This window comes from Melanotaenia boesemani, chromosome 10 (genome assembly GCF_017639745.1).
Source record: "Melanotaenia boesemani isolate fMelBoe1 chromosome 10, fMelBoe1.pri, whole genome shotgun sequence".
NCBI lineage: Eukaryota > Metazoa > Chordata > Actinopteri > Atheriniformes > Melanotaeniidae > Melanotaenia > Melanotaenia boesemani.
This window is the reverse complement of record NC_055691.1, coordinates 4594957-4615064: the sequence shown is the minus strand read 5'-3', so window position 1 is coordinate 4615064 and position 20108 is coordinate 4594957. Positions and strand designations below refer to the sequence as shown.

Sequence of the window (20108 nt, the reverse complement as noted above, 5' to 3'; positions counted from 1 at the left end):
CCAGGTAGCTGTGGAGCAGACAGTGATGATGAAGCTTTCTTTGGACAAACAAGTAAAAAAAAAACATCACAACACTTTGTTACCTACCTCAGCTCGGTTCCTACCTCAGATAGTTAATAATTCCTCATTAAAAAAAGACCGTTCAAGCAAGTTTTTCCTCATGTTTTTATACTGTAGGAGTGAAAGCTGCAGCTGACTATGATCGTGGACTGAATGGGTGGCAACAATAGGAAAATGCCAGTATTCTGAGAGTAATAGCTCACAGCAACATACTGGGAAAAAATAACTATAAAGTAGTTCATTTTTAGAACTGTGAACTTAGTCAAAAATTTTGTATTATCTATAAACTGAACTAGTTCATTTTAAAATGTGTGAACTGAACTTTGAACTAGTTCATGTAGAATTTTCCCAACACTGGTCCTCCTGTCTGAAAGAACAAGGCAGGTGGGGATTCTGGAACTGAGAGTCCCTTGGGAAGACCGGCTAGAGGAGGCATTGGCAAGGAAGAGGGCGAAATACACTGACCTGACAGAGAATTGCTGCAGACAGGGGTGGAAGACATGGTGCCTGCCTATTGAGGTTGGCTGCAGAGGGTTCGCAGGGTGGTCCCTCGGCAGTGCCTACCACCTTCTGGGCATCATTGGTGCCCACAGAAAGCAGACCATCAAACACAGCACTGAGGCAGCAGAAAAAGCATCAAGGTGCGGATGAGGAGGAAGGAGCCATGGAAGAAAGATACTCAGTCACAAGTTGGAGCCTGATCAACTCTGGCTGGGTCACCCAGGTGAGGGTGTATGATGTTTCGATCCGATACACCTGATGATGGGAAACATCACTGATGATGTGTCTGAGTGCATCAGAAGAAGTATTTTATACACTACACAGTGGTTATTGTTTGGATTTGTTGTTTGTAATGGGTTTGAACTTTGGATAGTCTTCTTGACCATGTCTCCGTGATTAAATGCATTGAGTTGCTCCCATGAGATTGGCTGATAAGTAATTTGTGTTAACAACTGAATAGGTTTACCAAAGAAAGTGGCCAGTGAGTGTATGGAGATGTTAGACATTGCCATCTTGAGCCAAGCAGTACACTGAGATGTGATTTATTTTCACCATCTATAAAGCAGATGCCACTAAAGAAAGACACAAGTATGTTATTCATTTTTCATATCATTGTTTTAGTAATGATATAAATGTTTACTTTTTGTGATTGAAATTCATCACAGAAAGTACAAGATACAAATGTATTTGCATGAGTTTATTACCAAAGAAATATTCATGAAGTGACTGTTGCCACATGCCTGAACTTCACACTTTCATACTCAGTTCAGAAACATGTACGCCCTATACATCTTGCTTCCACACACACTTTGTGTGGAATCATAGCTGCTTCACAAGGTCTAGTGAACTTATTCTCAGCAGTCACATGAGCTGGCGAAGTCCAGTCCAATTTGCCCAATTTAACTCCTACAGAAAATCTACTCTGAACAACACAGACTTAACAACAAAAATAAAGACATGTTTCTGGCTATCTAATTTAAATGCTTGTAGTTCAGCAGAATTCAGAGAAGAAATTCATTTATTGATTAAACAGAGTTGAAGAGAAGCAGAATGTCTATGATATGATGACCACTGACATGATTGTGTGCATATTAATAGATGCAGATCTTCTAAGCTATTATTTGAAGACAGGCTCTCAAGGACAATAAATACCAGTCTACCCAAACAAAACTTTGTAGGAGACCATTTTGGAGTCACAGTAGGTATACAGCATCTGGTCCACTGGACTGTAGTTGAGGGATTGAATGTTAGAAGACATCTTGTTGATTAAGATACCAAGGTTAAAATTTTCCTTCCCTGTTGAGGTGTCAAATGAATAAAAGATCTCTTCAGTGCTTTTACTGACATAGCGTGTGGCATAGAGGATGCCGCAGGCCATAAAGGTGTTGGTCACACTCTGCTTGAACACTGAAGTATGCCAGGTTTGACCGAGCGTCGGCTGCTGACCCTCCTCCACCTTGGACAGAACCAAGTTGCCATAATCTTGGGTGGTGGTGTAGATCACCCAGACGCCCGACTCATCTGTGGCCAGGTCCAGGTCGGTGTAAGAGTAGCATTCGTCAAGGCGGCAGAAGTTACCCTTGGAGTTATACCTGGCAGAAGACAGAGTCATCAGTGTTAGACTAAAAACTGGAAACAAGGTTTTAACTCAAGTCACATTTCAAATAAAAAGTGAAACGGCAACACTGAGCAGCAAACCTTGTTCCTGCAGGTAGTTGTGAAGTGGTAACAGTTTTGCTGGTCAGGTTGAATCTGCAAACAGCGTCTTTGTTGTAGCAATTGTAGTACAAAGCACCTCCATACAAAACCACGTTTGGACCCTGGATGGTGTTGGTGGTTGGATTAGAGGAGTGGATCTGGACATTACCTGATATGAAGACAAAGACAAAAGAAAAGGAGAAGAAACGATTAATATAATTTGTTTTTGATCACAGAAAATAATATATATGTAAAACTGTGGCTGCAGAGGACAGAATGAGCAACGTCATACAAGAACAAGTTGACTTTAGACATTTCACCAGGCTTCTTCCACATTTATATATCGCTGCTCGAATCATTTTCAGCTTCACTGGGGCTGAGAAACAGTACTTTATAGCACTGCATCACATACCAGTTTGTTAATACCATTATAGGAGACAAGAGGAACAGAAAGGGAGAAAGTGAAAGAGCAAGCAACGAGACAATAGTCAACATTAGACTGACTTTTACTGGCTGGAGAAAGCATAGAGGAGAACCTTTACATCAACACACACAGTTAACAGTTAGAATGAACTTCCTGGATTAATCAAGTGTTTTTAATTTGATTAAGAAAGAATGATAAATCTACTCCAAAGAGAAGTTATACCACTGAGGCTTTCACAAACAATACGAAAAAAAAAAGGCAAGAAGACAGAAGGTCTTACCTGGAGTGCTCACTCCGATGATGAGAGCGCTGAGGCTGGAGTAAAGACGGACATAGTGGGCATATATATTGCTGGATGTCAACATTACCAGCCAATACCAGCTTTCTTTCCCTGCCTCTGGTTCAGGGTCCCGACCCCAAGCTCCAAATGGGTACGAGCCAGGATACTCTCCTGCAGTGTAGACCCTCGGTCCTGTTATGTTCAGAAGGTGGCCATGGGGACAGGTTCCTAAAGGAAAACATAAATTGAAAAACAGGAAAAAAATTCTGCAAATTCAAACATAATAACTAAGCTAGAAGCATTTAGAGCTCTCAGTCTTCTGCCAAGAAATTGTTTTTTTTATTTTTAGCCAATGATTGTGGGCATTATTTTTGAGTTAGAAGCTCAAATGGCACACTTATCACTATCTCCCCATAATACAGAATCCCTTACAAAATTCCTGGATCCAGGTGGTGTACCAGATCACTCCCAAAATCTAATCTTATTCCACTTCTGAGATTTCCTGAAAATTAAATCAAAATCTGTCCATAACTTTGAGTTATGTTGCTAACAGACAGACAAACCAACACCACCGAATACATTACCTCCACCTTGGCGGAGGTAATGAAAACAGTCAATTGAGACCTCATTTGTTACAAGGCCAGAGGTGCAAAACAGCCTCTATAGGGTGGTGCTTTCAAAGCAGAGCCAAAGAGAAACAAACCTATATCTTAAATATAATATCTTTGTGTATCTTCCGTTCAAGTTGCTACCATAAAATCTGTAAATTAATTTTTTTCTAAGAAAAATATCAAGAAGATATAGAGAACAATACTATTATTAATTCCAGGGAAGAAAATGTATTTTAAAAAAGTGACTTACCTTGCGTCGGGTGGGTGGGTGCAACAGTGGAGTTGATTGCTGTCCTGCAGTCTTTTAGATCCGCCTTCAGATGCTTGTTGTCCTGTCGTCCCTTCACCACCTGCATGGAGTCAAACGTCTGCAGCTCATCCATATCTTTTTTCAAGTCTTCCAACTATGAGATGTAGTGATGTGTGATAAAAAGAGGCAGTTTGATTAGCTGAAATAACATTTCTTAAACAGAAAAAAAACTTGTATAAAGACAAAATTGCTCTGCAGAAAAGAAGAAAGTAACTGCGTGATGCCATCCCAACACAGACTGGACAAAATGTCACAATAATGCTTCCATGATTTTATGTAACTTTTGATTTTAAACACTGTTGTCTTATTTGATTTAACTATTAATGGCATTAAAATAAATGTTGAAGCCAGTCTCTACTAATAGCTCACTATACTCTTTTAAAACCAAAAATGAAATGTCTTTAGTAACTAACATTATAATGGGATTCTACTGTCTGTGTGTTGAAGTGTGCGTAACTGCTTCTTATTCATTTATTTGCTGTGGCATTGCCTTGTTTCAACCACTAGATGTTAGCAAACGCTCCTTTCTCATTTGAAACCTGCGTGTAGATTTCCTTATTTTTTTCTTGGTTCTTAAAGGTGTTTCACCTCACAACAGGCTTGTTTCATATGAGAGGTGAAACATCTTCAAAAGCATGGAAAAAATAAAAAAAAATTCCAGCTGCCTTTACTCAATCTCACATGGTCAAACAAACAGCAGGGCACATTCTCAGCAATTAAAGAATTATTTAATGCTTTGTATGTTTAGAAGGAGATTAAGTAAATTATTCACAGAAATCTGTATTGTTAATGATGTAAGCCACTGAGGAATTAACACTGGCCTTACTGTTATAATTTGTCATTTCACTGATTGCTATATAAATGTCCATCATTTACAATAATCTGCAATCAGACTTCTGTCCTAATAAAATTGTATTAGTCTAAGAAATAATGACACAGCAAAAAGTTTATTCTTGTGTCTGTGACATTTGTTGACTTTGAAAGCAATAAATCTTAGTATACAACCACAACTTTTACGGAAGCAGTTTGTTTGATGTTGAGTCAACAGTGTAGAAAAAAAAAGACTTTTACAGAATAACTGATAATCAGGATTAAGTGGTGGTGTGTGTGGTTGTGAGTATACCTGAAGAAGGGTGTTAGCAGTTAGGTCTTGGTGTCCCAACGTGGTTCTGTTGAGTTTGTCCAGCAGCAGCTTTATCTCAGTCATCTCATTCTCAATGATGTACAAGCTGAGAACTCCGTACAGTTGTCCATCGTCTTCCGCCTCCAGGATCGACATGTCTGTGTGCAGCTGGTCGAGACGTCGCTCCAAACCCAACAGCAGACTCTCCAGCTCCAGGGTCTGCAGAGACAGCCGCGATTACAGATTATTTTGCATGACTGGAGATATATAGATGAGTGCAGGTGGTTGGATTTACAGGACTGGCTACCTTCTGAGGTGTGATGCGGCTGTTGCAGTCTGTGGCATTGCCTTCTGCTGTTTGGAGTTTGTCATGAGGAAAAACCTTCTGTGAGTGACTCAGCTCGCATGTACACTTTTCACTTGAAGGTACCTGAAAGATAAATTTATAAATATTTAGTTTATAAAAAAAGTTTGACCACTTTCTGTTTCAGTGTTTCTTACCTGTTGGCTGAGTGTGAACAGAACAGACAGGGTGAGCACGTACAAATTCATGATGGGTCAGAGAACAGAGCATAAAACTGTCTGAAATGACAATATCTCTGACTGCAGCTGCAGCTTCTGACCTGTGAACACTCCCACTAATGAATATGGGTGAGTAAATGTGGGTGTTTTGTGTGTTTGGTAAATCATGTTACTTTCCTGCTTGTGGCTGAGACTGCATGATCAGCTTGATGAGAAGAACTTCTTATTAAATGATTTGCTAACTGTTATGATCATTCAGTATTTTGTTCAGTCAAGCAGGCAACTAAAAAACTCCCTGTTTAACACCAAATAATGAAGTCAAATCAGTTACCATCAGTTAATGGACAAAAGCACCCTTTACCAAAATGTTTGAAATGGTATGTCTTCATTAAAAGAGTGTAGTTTAAACTGAACTGGGACACCGATCACAAACTGGCCAAGAGTCATGGTCAGTAAAAACTGGCCTGTAAGGACGGTTCTGGAACTGAGGTGTAAACTTTGTCCTATTTTCCAGAACAGACACAGACATACATAAATACATAAATAAAATTACGCATCTCAGGCTCAACAGCTGAAGTCAAGGTTCAATGCACTGTTGGTTTACTTAGCTAGGTTATTTTTAATGAACTGGTTTGTATGAATACTGATGGGATCACAATTAATAGTCTGTAAAGTGTCCTGAGATGACGTTGCTGTGAATTGGCACATTACAAATAAGGCTGAAGTGAAGAGACTAAATGAATAAATCACTTGGAATTTCTTAAGATGCACTTATTTTAGGCAGCTTTCTAAATTAAAACATCACCTTTTAACCTAAAATGAACTTTTAAAATGTGATAAGTTTGATTATGAAATAGGGAATTTCAGTATATAGGGAACAAGGTAAATAAGTTAAGTAAATTTAACCTGTTGGATTCACCAGGGAGGAATTCTGACAGCTAAGCAAACAGCTTCCCAGAGCAGGGCCATCAACAGTAAGATTTTGCTACCTAAAACAACTAAAATTTTTCATTGTGTTTGAATTAATGCTTTATTGTTGATTTTAACTCTGCATCACAGTTTTATACTTAGACATTCTGTGGTTAAGAAAAAGTGGGACTGTGTTATGTTGACTGAGTAACAGTCTGGTGGTGATGGTGCAAAAATCTTCAATACATTTGCTTCAACTCTAACATACAGTAGATTTAAGTTGATTTAAATGACAAAACATTCACTCTTCTGGTGACCCTGTTTGGAATAGCTGTTTAGCTCAAAGTTCATCCCGACTCCCCAAACAGCGTTCTGACTGCTGTCTATCGCAGGTGAGTATTAAAGAAGTTCTTTACACAACTTCAAATGGAAAAAAAAGTATTTAAAAAAAGGACATCCTTTAAAACCTATAGTTTCCAGATCAGAAGTTCTTTTTTAATGTAGAAGTAGACAGAAAAATAACTAAATAGGAACAGAGTCTCACACTGTGAAATTGGTTTAATATTAACATTTATCACATTTAACATTTGTTACAGTATTTAACATTTAGCATCACATTTGAAGTCTGCATATGAGGATTTGGTAGTGGAGCAGTAAAAATTATACTGCTGTCACCTTCTGATTTCTAAATGTGATATAATTTTTTTCATCATATTAGACTGGGTTGTATGCAAATTGTACGGATGGAGTTGGACTTTGAAAAGTACTGTGTTAGGTTAATAAAGAAAATGAAAATTATGATTTGCAGTTAAAACAGAAATTGTGCTCTAAGTCTCTGAAACCTTTTTCCACTTGTCTACAAAAGTACAATATGAATAAGAAGGAGTTGCAGTAACTGTCAGGATTGAGGAACAGAAAACAGACACAGAGCACACGAGATCCACAAAATAAGACAACCTTAAGTCAGACAGGAAGATTTAAATGCACAGTTTAATTCTGTGGTCTGTTTTTATCCACATACCGTGATAAAAATGATTAATTTTTTGCATGCTAAGCGTTTAGATGCACACCATCTGTGCACGTGGTGAAATGAAGCAGACTAGTATCAGCAAAATGCATCTGATTCAAGCATGAAGGGCAAATATTCAAGAAATTAGTTTATTGTAAGAAATGTTTAAGGACCAGATAACTTATTTTATTATAGCAATTTCTTTGTATTTGTTTTCTAATGTGTTTAAAACCAGGCTTTAAACTTGCCTAAATGTAAGTCTCTATACAAGGTCCAGGCTGGTCCAGCTGCAACTTCAGATCTAAATATTGCAAAAGGTCATAAGCCCAACATTTGTGTTAATTTTACTATAATTTATTCACCAATCAGAATTCCAGTCTGACTTCCAGTCTCACATAACACAAATCTACCTTTGTAAAAGTCTCAGATGGCCTGCTGCAGTGTAAGGACATTTAGATTAATTTGGACTTAGTGTAAATGCTAAAACAAACCAAATGTTTCATTATTTTGAACAATCTCGGGGAACATGTTTGCATGTGGTTTACTTTAAATCAGATCTTTCTTTTTAAAAGGTGCAGACCTTCCTCTGCTTCTATTACTTGTGGAGTACCTCAAGGTTCTGTGTTAGTTAATCGAACTCTGCTGTGTGAAATATTTTCTCCTCCTAATGTGGCTCAACTGAAGTGATGCCGAAATATTTTCTTCTACATTAAACACCTCAGGACATGATTATTGTAACTCTCTGTACTTGGATATCAACCATTCCCCTTTGCATTGTCTTCGTCTTTTCTGCCATCAGTGCTACGCTGAAATAAAATCTACAATAACAGACCACCAGTTAAACACACTGCTAACATCTGGCACACAAAAGCTGGATGTTAGCAAATGTTGACTGGCTTATATTTCACAACTGGAATGAAAATGTAAAGTGAAAACTTATGTGAAATTGCATTAACACTAGAAAACCCAGAGATTTCTTACCCCTCTACCATGCCCAGAGTACAGCCAAAAGGCTGCCCGGTTTGAAATTAACAATTCAATGGCCAACAATTAGCACCTTTACATTTGTAAACACAGCCATTACCTGCCGTTAGCTGTTCAAGCATACTCCTTGGGGGGAGGAGTGTGCTTGAAAAGAGCCTTGTAGTCTGCTTTCAACTGTGCTGTATAGTTTCACTCACCACAAACGGTATATGTGCTTTTGACCATTTCTCACATTTTCATGTACCCTTTATTGAGCATTGGTCATGTGAGTTTTCATCGTCATCACACTATTGTACGCCCAGCTTGCTTTCAAGTGAGAGATTATCACGTTTCTGTTTCCACAAAGGCCAAAAGGAAAGCATAATCAAGTATTTCAAATGAGAGATAATTACATTCCTTTTGACCTGGGAACAGAAAAGCAAAATCAAAACTGGTTTCACCACATTGTGGGATTGTTGTGGGTGCTTCACAAATTGGTGAAATGGTGGGCGTCGGTGTGAACAACTAAACTAGGGAACTGAGGTGGATAAATAGCTCACTCACAGCTTCAAGATTTTCATGGTGAACAACGGTAAGCCAAGAAGTGAAGATGCCAAAAGTCTACAGCGCTCAGCAGGCTTTGGACATGATCCTGGATCATGTCAACCCTTGCGACTCAGATGGAGATGATGTCGTCCTTCAGATGAGCTCAGATTCTGAAGTTTCTTCTGATGAGGAGACTTCACTGCCCCCAGTAAAGAGAGGTCGAGTGGAGACCCACACTGGGCCAGTGGAGAAGGCAAAGGACGGCACAGTATGGTGTGAAGAACAGGTGGGGAGGCCTTTCAATCAAAGCCCAGTAAAACCATATGCTACAGACGGAGAGCCGACAGCTTTGGTCAGAAGAACGGTGTCCAGTCGCCTACAGAGCTTCCTCTGCTTCATCACTCTTGACATGCTTCGAACTGTTCAGGAGTGGACTGTTCAGCATGGACGTCGGACAGAGGAGAGCAGTTGGTTCATGGCCGTCCCTGAACTAATGGCGTTTATTGCCATTCTTCTCTTGCGAGGGGTAATTAGACTTCCATCACTGCGTGACACATGGTCTTCAAAACTGGGCCACCCACTGATCACCAGGATCATGGCTCGAAACCGCTTCCAAGACATCATGCAACACCTACGCTTTGATGACATGGACACACGTAGTGAACGAGCTGAGACTGACAGGTTTGCTGCAGTTGCTGATATTTGGAGGTCTTTCGTTTCCAACTGTATCTCATCCTACAACCCAGGCAGGCACATCACCATTGATGAACAACTTTTTCTGTCAAAGACTCGCTGCTGTTTCTTGCAATACATTGCAACAAAACCGGACAAGTTTGGTATCAAGTTCTGGGTGGCATGTGACCTGAAATCTAAGTATGTGTGCAATGTCATCCCATATCTTGGAAAAGACCCCAGTTGTCCTTCTGGAGAGTGACTTTCTGAAAATGTGGTGATGAAGCTGATGGAACCGTTTATGGACAAAGGAAGAACTGTGACCACAGACAACTTCTTCACATCACTATCACTGGCGCAACGACTGCTCAACCGGAAGACCACTCTCCTTGGCACAGTCAATAAGATTCGACGGGAGCTTCCAGGTTCAGCAAAACAAGCTATGAACCGCCAAGAATTCAGTACTCAGGTGTTTTCAACCTCTGGTGTCACACTGACTGTCTATGCGCCTAAACGGAGAAAGACCGTCTGCATCCTCAGCAGCATGCACAGCGTGGTTGAGACTGAAGACACACGAAAGAAGAAGCCAAACACAGTCACCGACTACAACAGCATGAAGTGTGGTGTCGATGTGATGTGTGACCAGATGGTGCGAGAGTACAGTGTCCGCTCAGGAACACGGCGATGGCCAGTCGCTGTGTTCTACAACATGATAGACATGGCAGCATTGAATGCCTATGTGCTTTATCAGGCGTGCACTGGGGTGCAGGAGAGGCGGGTGGACTTCCTGGTGGAGCTTGCCAGTGAGCTTGCTCAGTCACATTTGGGAGCCAAAAAAAGTCAACATTGAGAACCTTCTTCGCCAACAACCTCCCACACCGGACCAAGGGAAAAGAGCAATGTGCCAGGTGAACTGTCGTTGCAAGAGAAATCACGCTACTGTGCGCTGTGTAGATTGCTACAGGTACACGTGTGGCAAATGCAGAAAGGAGGTGGCATGGCAGTGCCAAGTCTGCTCAGACAATGCAGGTCAAAATCACTGAGAACATTCCACCATCATGGAACATGTGAAATTTTTGTAACTTCATTGCACTGAGTATTTTAAATGTCAATCACTTCACCCACATACTGCACTGATTTATTTGTACACTTTCTTGCATCTATAAGAAAAGATTCCTTGTTCAAATCTTGTACATCAGAAATAAAAGTCATCAAGGAATGAAAAAGACAGACTGTGTCGATCTCTTGCTAAAAAAAAGAGGGTAAAATAATTTTCTGATCATAATGTGAAAATATCATTTGTCGTTGCAGCTTGCTAGACAGGTTGTGCATACACTGGTCTTAGAAATATTGTGCTGAGCATCTCCACTGTGCAGGGGAAGCTGGTGGACTTCCTGGTGGAGCTTGCCAGTGAGCTTGCACATTCTTATTTGGGAGCCAAGAAGGTGAATAAGAGAGTGAGAGTGAGCAACCCCCCACACCTTGGCCAACGTGTGGGGGGTTGCTCACAGAACATCTCATTTACAGAACAATAGTGTCGTTCACACCTGAGTTAGGATATTAGCTAAAACTAATCCAGCCATTTGGCTGCCCTCTGGGCATGGAAGGTAGAAACGCCAAATGGCTCAGCTTTGGTTTTTCTAGAGGTTCCCTGGAGAACAAGTTGCAGATCATACATATGCAAGTAAAGCAACCAGCCTTTGTCCATACCTGCTTAATCTGATTCAGAGCCAATGGGGGACCTGAACCTATCTCAACTGCTATCAGGAAAGAGATGTTATGGACCCTGGACAGATCCCTGGTCCATCTCAGATCATGGCTGAGGCTCGAACCAGGAACCTTCTTATTATCTATAAACATTTTCAAGTTATTTGAATAAAGTACCAAAGGTTGATGCATAAATTGCATTGAAATATTGAAAATTCTGATCTAAACAAAATAAAATGGTTTGCAAAACACCTCCCACACAGTGAAGTACTATTAATATAAAACATTTGAGATAACACTGATACATTATGAGGTTATATGCTTATTTTTGCCCCATGCTTACAGGAATTATCTTTATAATTCAAATCTTCTAAAAAAAAACTGCATGAAAGTTTTTGAAGGGGAAATAGCAAAAATCAATGTTTTATAATAAGCAAAGGAGGAAATAGGAATCTCCAGACATTACCACAAATGTTCAAAGACACGGTTTAAAATTTTTGTTTAGTCTTCCATGCAAGTGGTTTTAACATCTGCAGTGACTCATCTGTGATAGGAAGCAAGTCAGCTAATTGTGCATTTTTCATGACATTGGTGTCTTACAGAAATTGGAAGTGGAGTATTTGTGTCTGTGTTAATCCATTCCTCATTTCTTCAGCTCCAAACATGCTGCTGCTGCTGCTCCTGCTGCTGTCATCTACAGTGAGTTACACTTTGATTAATCTACACAGAAAATAGAGAAGAATCTTTACATTTTTCTAGAGACTTTTGATGAAGTGCTTTCCTTACTGTGCCTAATGCATTCCAATTATTTTACCTGCTGGATTAAAATGAATTGTTTTGGTGTGTGGCTGCAGGATGATGGCCAGACTCAGCAGGTATCAGGTGTGAAGAAGTCTGGCATTTGTGTGTGCGAGGTCAACTCCACCATGTGGTCATTCCCTGCTGTGAAGTTTGAGGCTGTGCTGCAGCAGGTTCAGACCTGTGAGGGATCATTGTACAACCTGCAGGAACAGGTAGGAACACCTGCCGACTGGGGATTTCTACAAGTTTTTCAGATCTGTTACTTAACTAAAACCACACTGTACAATTTACATGTGATTACGAAAGCATAATTTGTAAAATAGGAACAAGGATTAAAAAAAAATAAGATTTAACCATTGCAATCATTACAGAGGGGAAAATAAATGCATTTCACATAAATTGTCAGCTATTTATTTAATATATTTGGACAAGTTCACACTTAATCTGCTTTAAATCAGTGCCTATCATTAAAAAGTGACATTTGAGCAACACCGCAAGAAAATAAGTGTTTAAATCAGAGGTGTTTGATGTTGGACTACCATCCTGTTATAGAGGTTTCACTGCTGTGACACACCTGATTTGAATCAAATAGATTAATTAGATCTTATCAACAACTTTTGCTGCCTAAAAATTCTACCCATGCCATAGTCTGAGTCAGATGTGTTGAAGCATGCTAATCTAAAATCTGCAGGACATATTTCCTCAAAGACTGGAGCTGGACATCCCTGGTTTAAACCATTTATCCAACAAAAGTTATAAATTCATAATTTTCTTGAGATTGGAAGCTAACAGTTTTCTATGCCTGTCTGTTAGCGTTTTTCTTGAAGATCTTTGACAAAATCCACCAACATGCAGAGTGGGATCCAAACTGGAATTCAGCTTTTTTCATCCCATAACTCACAATATTTTTTATCACAGATGTTTTATATTAAAATAGCAAGACAAGCTACGGTGGGTGTATTTACAAGGAACACCTCCGTAGATATTGCTGAAGCAACCTTGAACCCAACATTTCCAACACCATCTTACAGTCCTGTTTTAGCCTCCACTGTCTCTCAGCAGATTAAACGTCTTTCATCCCTTTAATTGCAGGGCTGCATTTAATCAATCAATTTATTTCACCGTAGTCATCAAGAAAACTACTGCTGTGATAAAAACTGCTCAGCAATCAATTCTTTTTCAAATTATGCAACAGAAGACAATAAATTTAGACTAATTATACTGAACTACATTTGGTTAAAAAGAATGAGGAAAAAGACATCACCTACAGTAACTCTCAAATTTGATTAAAATTTTAAAAACTTTTAATATATGTTATTTTTATTAACAAAGATGCTCAGTTTAATTGAATCTAGTCCAGCTCAGTTGTGGATTTGGATGCAACTATACGCAACTTTACTAATGTTATGTAGAGTACATATGAGTAGATATGTCAGTAAATATAAAGATTTGTGTAGTGTGTGATGGTGGAAGGAAATAGAAAAAGAAACATTTCTGAATATTTTCATTTTAACCGGCAATCCCAAAGAGGAAAGAAAGTTGTGGAGCTTATGTGTTTGTTTCCCTGTAGGTGATAATATCCAGCCAGCGTCTGCCTCAGATCCATCTTCAGGTTATGAATGTGACAGCCCGGCTGCAGCCTTACCAGTACCTGCATGATCAGGGCCTGTACACGGCACTGTCCCTGCGTCACCTGGGCCAGGAGCTCAGCCAGCTGGAAGCAGATGTTTCAACCATCCACAGGCAGCTAAACAACGCCCAGACGCGGAAACTCTCTAAAGAGGTTTGGCTAAAAACAGCGTATGGCAACATTATTTAACAAAAAAAATCATAATTACTTCAGTTTATTAATTTAAACAGGAACAAATATGTTTAACACATTGCAGAAATATAATAAAATGATAATGAATTTTGTTATAACTGCTGTCTTTTCTGAGTAAATGTATGTCCGTGTTTACGTGTGTGTGTGTTAGATGGATAAACTACATAAAGATGTAACTAAGATGCAAAAATCTGACACAGTCAACATGAAGAGTGTCAAAGAGAAACTGCGCTACCTGAAGAACAACGTTGAGTCCTGCAAGTCAATCCCTAAAGACTTCAGAGGTAAATGTGTTTGTACTGACACTAAAAAACCAAGACGCACCTGTTGTACTGGGATATTGCAGCAAAGGTGGGAGACTGGGACAAAAATATTAGGCCATTTTGGTACAGACCAGCCCGTATATGATCATGGACACCATGAATCTTTTAGCTGGCTATTTGGACAGATGAATTACTGAAGCACAGTGACCACAGCCAAAGAGATGGTGTTTAAAAAGTTTGGGTGGGTCGGCCCAGTGTTAGTTGGACCATTATTATTTTAATCTCACACAATAAATTTGAGAAGTTTCAGTCAGGTTTTAGGACCAATCACAGCACTGAGACGGCACTGGTCAAGGTTGTGAGTGACCTTAGGCTCAATACTGACATGAAAAAACTCTCTGTCTTAGTGTTGCTTGACCTCAGCGCAGCCTTTGACACAGTTGACCACACTATTCTTTTAAACAGACTCCACGACGTGGTTGGCCTCACTGGTACTGTTTTTAACTGGTTTAAATCCTATCTAACAGATAGAGAGTTCTTTGTTAGCATGAAGGAATCCTCGTCCAAGAGCTATAGACTAACCTGTGGTGTACCCCAAGGCTCAGTTTTAGGCCCCACCCTTTTTAATCTTTACATGCTTCCTCTTGGTGATGTCATCAGGAGACACGGCATAAATTTCCACAGCTATGCTGATGACACACAGTTATATGTTGCCGTGACTCCTGATGAGCATGGGCCCATTGATGCCTTGTTAGATTGTATTTTAGATATCAGAGGGTGGATGGCAGAAAACTTCTTGCAGCTCAACCAGGACAAAACAGAAGTTTTATTGATTGGACCTGAAGCTGAGAGAGAGAAACTGGAGGCCAAACTGAAAACATTAGCACTCAACCATTTTAATCAAGTAAAAAACCTGGGAGTGATTTTAGATGCAGATCTCAGTTTTGAGCCACATATTAAAAACATAACTAAGACTGCTTTTTATCACCTAAAGAACATCTCCCGCATCAGGCCGTTTCTCTCTCGAGCCAGTGCAGAGACACTGATTCATGCTTTTATCACATCAAGATTAGATTACTGCAATGCTCTTCTTTCTGGTCTTCCAAAGAAGTACCTGAACCAGCTGCAGCTTGTACAGAACGCAGCTGCACGTCTGTTGACAAAGACCAGAAAGAGGGCCCACATTACACCAATTTTAAAGTCTCTGCACTGGCTCCCCGTCAGCTTCAGAATTGATTTTAAGATTCTTTTATTGGTTTTTAAGTCTCTTAATGGTCTTAGCCCACCTTATTTATCTGATTTGCTTTTATCTTATGAGCCCACTAGACCCCTCAGGTCCTCTGGTACTGGCCTTTTAACTGTTCCCAGAGTAAAAACAAAAACCCACGGCGAGTCCTCCTTTTATTTTTACGGCCCTCGTATGTGGAACTGCCTGCCTGAGGACGTGAGGGGAGCACCTAGTGTGGATATTTTTAAAAACAGACTCAAGACCCACCTTTTTAGTTTAGCATTTTAATCATTACTTTTATTATTACTATTGTATTTATTCATTTCTTTCTTAACACACAGACTGTATTCAGCTTCTATTTATTTATCATTTATGTATTTGTTTTATCATTCTGATTCTCTTAATCCACGGGTTTTCTTATTTTATGGGTCTTAGCAATATTACTTTTATACCCAGGTTGGTTTTTAGATTGTCTTAGATCTAGTTTTACAGTTTTTTATCTCAGTGTTTCCCCACATCACTAGACCCCAGAATTTACGACAGCGTTTCCTTGGTCCTTTTAACTTGCTTTTACCCTCTGTGATGTGTGTGTGTTTGATGGGTGGGTGGGCTTGCTGCTATTGGGTTGGGGTTCTGGGGGTTTTTACTATCTGTAAAGCACCTTGAGTTGCTATTTGTATGTATGAAAGGTGCTATATAAATAAAGTTTGATTTGATTTGATTTGACCAATCCAAAGTGTTACCTGCACCAGTTAGACCAATAAATAAACTGTGTCAGCCCAAAAAATACAACAGCCCACCATGAAAATGCTGGGTGTGCCCAGTGGCAACAACAGATAACTACAGCCATTCTATATCATCTTCTGTTCTTTATAGCCATAGCTGGAATAAACTAACAGATCATGTTAAAATAACTGTTTGCGCACTGTGCTCCTCTGTGTCAAATCTGACTACTGCAATTCGAATTTCATCATCTTGTTACATTTATTTCTTCTGAGAACAAAGAAAAATACAGACCAGCAATATTGTTTCATCTCAAACTTCCTACAATTTGAACAATTGCATATTTGTGCTGATATTAGCATATATTTAGCTGCAAAGCTAAACCTCACAACCACAGCACATTTTGGTTTACAGCAGCAGAAAAAAGGAGAAACGAATGTCTGTCAGAATTGCAAAAAGGGCACCAGAGCATTTGTAAGATAGATGCAGATGTTGTTATTTACATGGTCCAACACAATACAATAATATACGGTACAATACAATATGATACAAAACGATACAACTTTGTTTTAGAAACGTGTCTAAAATGTTGTGCATCACGCCAGCAATGTACAAATAGCAGCAGAAACATTTTAGGACATTAAAAATATGGAAATAATTTGACGAACTCTTATAAATATTTGGATTTCTGTGTTTGACCTTGTAAGTAGTAGTAAAATGATATTTGAGACAATATCAGCAAATATGGCAGTCCAAACTAAAACATCATCCAAAACTCAGTTTTGCATGCATTCTCACTTCTGTTTGCAGGCCAGACTCGGTACTGCTTCAAGGGCCTGATCACCAACATCAGTGATCCCATAACAACTAATGTCAGCCCTCAGGGAAAGAGCTACATCTCTGGGTCATGGGGCAAACAAGCGCAGATTGACAGCGAGGAGGAGAAGAACAGCTACTGGGTTCAGCCTCTGCTCAGCAGTCACATCTATGGAAACACCTTGCGTGTTTACAAGAACTATGAAGACTTCATGGCCTCTACTAACCATAAAGAGCATACTGTGGCATCATCCTACAGTGATTCCAAAACAATTGAAGGTCCTAGTGCTGTCCTGTATGGTGAAGCTCTGTATTACCACTGTTACCGCTCTGCAGATGTCTGTCGCTACGACCTGAAAACCAATGGCGTCAAACGGGTGACGCTTCCAGGCACAGGTGTGGGATTCAACAACAAGTTCCCCTACTGTTACTATGACTGCCGCCTTAATAGTGATGTTGACCTGGAGGCAGATGAAACAGGGTTGTGGGCGCTTTATGCTACCATCGGTAACCACGGTAATCTTGTGGTCAGCAGGCTGCTTTGGGACAATGAAGCTCAGACTCTGAATGTGACGCAAACGTGGGAGACGAGGCTTTTCAAGAAGGCGGTGAGCAATGCGTTCATGGTGTGTGGTGTGATGTATGCCACCCGATACGTGGACGAATACCACGAGGAAGTCTTCTATGCTTTTGACACAGCTACGGGGAAAGTGGACAACTCACTTGCACTGCGGCTGGAGAAGGTAGCCAAAGGAGTGGCCAGTCTGAGCTACAACCCCACCGACAAGCAGCTCTACATGTACAATGATGGATACCTGCTGGCTTATCAGGCCTATTTCTGATTAAAAGCTTTAATAAATGGCTATTTATTGTCAACTATGTTTGCATAGCACACAAACAGGTTAAAGTCATTTCTAACAGAAGCTTTATAATTTGGCCAGTGCATCTAATAAAACCCTTTCTATTTAAAAGCTTTTTTTTTCCTGCCTAGTGGACAGAGTTAGTATTGCAGCTTTTTAAAAATTGTTTCGCTCAGGACTTTCAAGTCAGGATTGCATGCACATGCTACAGGTCGATGATATATCTATTGATAAATGTCTCATTAAGCTTGAATGTATTATAGCTGAAAATTTTGTGAGAACCACAATAAAGACTGCATTAACAGTTTTTTTTTTCCTTTTAAGAGTTAAATCATTGTATTGTTGCTTATTTGCTATTAAAAGCTTATTTTACCAAAAATAAAATACAATAAACACAATTTTCTAAACCTTTAATTGATACACTGTAACAATCAAAATGAAAAAGTTTGGAATAACAAATGTTAGAGTAGCACTGTGTAACTTTCTGACATTAAAAATATGTGTTCCTGACTCGTTTTGATGGCACACTGACAGTTATGTACATTTCTTTGTACATTGTTGCCCAACAGCGTCCCAAGGCTGAAAAAATTCACTTTATGCCTTTTTTTTTTTTTGTCAGGATGCTGCATCACTTTATGGCAGTATTTTGATTTAAGTCACACACCAGGAACTTGATAGCAACATACTGAACATTTTTAACATGGCTGATAAATCAAAGAAATGCAAGAGGACTTTTTCTGGAGGAAGTGAAGTAAAGAAAATGAAGACGTGACAGAGCAAGCGATAATATAAGAGTCAAAATCAGACTGACTGATCATGCGTTGCCGTTCTCATACTTCAGTGCATGTTTTGCGTTGCCCATGTTGTTAAGTCAAATTATACACGAGCGGGCAATGCTAAATTCAAAGTTCACTCCCGCGAGCCAACGACGGTTTCAGACACCATTTGGCAGCGGTAATGCTTTGCTATGAAGTTGTTTTCATCTACCCAACACACCCTAAACACTCGCATATAATCTTACTTCAAAAGCTCTACAGTTTCTACAGTTGTTGTGCTCGTCTTCATTTTTCTTCAGCTTTTTTTGTTCCCTTCTTGATTCTCTTCTTCTCTGGTTTGTTTCCTTCCCTGGTTGCATGCCAGCTATTCTGCTCAGCACTTATGTGCTTTATTTCCTGTGTTAGGTTTACATTTAAACAATGTTAGAAAATTGTGTTCTGTTTAATTTTGAAAGTTTTAAAAAGCAGCACAGGTGGTTGGCAAATATGTGTTGTTTAGACACCCCTAAAATTCTTATTATTAAACCGTGTGTCACAAAGTTTATTGTAAATCAAAAATAACTTTTAGACTAATCAGATATTTAATTTGGAACAAGTTGAGTCTTTGAAATTAGGTCTGGGCGATACTGCTCATTTTGGTATCGATCCGATACCAAGTAAATCTTGGGCAAGTATCACAGATACCAATATTGATACTAATACTTTTTGCTTAAATTTTCACAATCATTAAAGGGGTTTGCCTTCAGATATCTATCATCATCATTATTAATACAATAATCAAAAACAGTCTAAAGATTATTGTCAAATAAAACATATTTTATAATGGGCAGAACCAAAGAAATTAGACTGAAGCTTTTTTGTGTTAGTAAACAAAATAACATCATCAATAGAATAATTAATTTGTTCGCTTTTATCACAAACTATTGTTTGGGAAAATTAAGTCAACAGTGCAAATTGTCTAAACAAAATTAAAATCTACTTTTAGTTGGCTCTCATTCACATTCTTTGGCTTTTTTACTTCAAAGCACTTTGCAAGAAAAATGTCGATCTCATCATCCTGGTATCGATCGATACGAGCCTTGATATTGATATTATTGATGTTTGGATCAATCAGCCAAGTCCTATTTTAAATTAATGTTTCGGGAAACTGAGTCATTGTGATTCAGTCTTTATGTGAAAGAACTAAATAATTTGCATTAAGAGTTAGTTCAAACAACTAGGGGGTATAAAGAAAATTAATTAGGTAAACTAATGGCTTTTAGTAAAGACTACTGACCACCCATGTTGATACAAGTTAACCTCATAAGTTTCAGCATTCGTATAAACTAAAGTGGGTCAGGGGAACAGTTTTCCATACAAATTTCTAGTAAACTTAACTAATCTGGGATTACAGTGTGCTTTACTTGAACTTACGTATTTTATCAGTGATGCTGGAGTAACACCTGCTACACTTCAGACAAATATTTTATTCAAACTGGCTCTGA

General features: G+C 39.1%; 3 protein-coding genes across 4 annotated transcripts; 2 read left to right on the top strand and 1 right to left on the bottom strand.

The window, feature by feature from the left end:
• Positions 1–1087: 1087 nt before the first annotated feature.
• On the bottom strand, positions 1088–5643 carry LOC121648067 (olfactomedin-4-like). 2 transcript variants are annotated; one of them, XM_041997998.1, is made up of 7 exons: positions 5509–5643; positions 5315–5437; positions 5008–5226; positions 3825–3978; positions 2964–3191; positions 2260–2428; positions 1088–2153 (listed from the first exon to the last, which is right to left on the bottom strand). In XM_041997998.1, exons 1-7 carry the CDS (start codon positions 5557–5559, stop codon positions 1718–1720), a joined length of 1380 nt encoding a protein of 459 aa, XP_041853932.1. In that variant the 5' UTR covers positions 5560–5643; the 3' UTR covers positions 1088–1717. The 2 variants fall into 2 exon arrangements, with proteins under 2 accessions (XP_041853932.1, XP_041853933.1); XM_041997999.1 differs by having other exon boundaries at positions 3825–3924.
• Positions 5640–18155, top strand: LOC121648066 (olfactomedin-like). Its single transcript, XM_041997997.1, has 6 exons — positions 5640–5658; positions 11991–12034; positions 12190–12348; positions 13707–13919; positions 14110–14242; positions 16983–18155. Exons 1-6 carry the CDS (start codon positions 5649–5651, stop codon positions 17828–17830), a joined length of 1407 nt encoding a protein of 468 aa, XP_041853931.1. The 5' UTR covers positions 5640–5648; the 3' UTR covers positions 17831–18155.
• On the top strand, positions 8737–10453 carry LOC121648068. Its single transcript, XM_041998001.1, has 2 exons — positions 8737–9413; positions 9675–10453. Exons 1-2 carry the CDS (start codon positions 9021–9023, stop codon positions 9888–9890), a joined length of 609 nt encoding a protein of 202 aa, XP_041853935.1. The 5' UTR covers positions 8737–9020; the 3' UTR covers positions 9891–10453.
• Positions 18156–20108: the final 1953 nt, after the last annotated feature.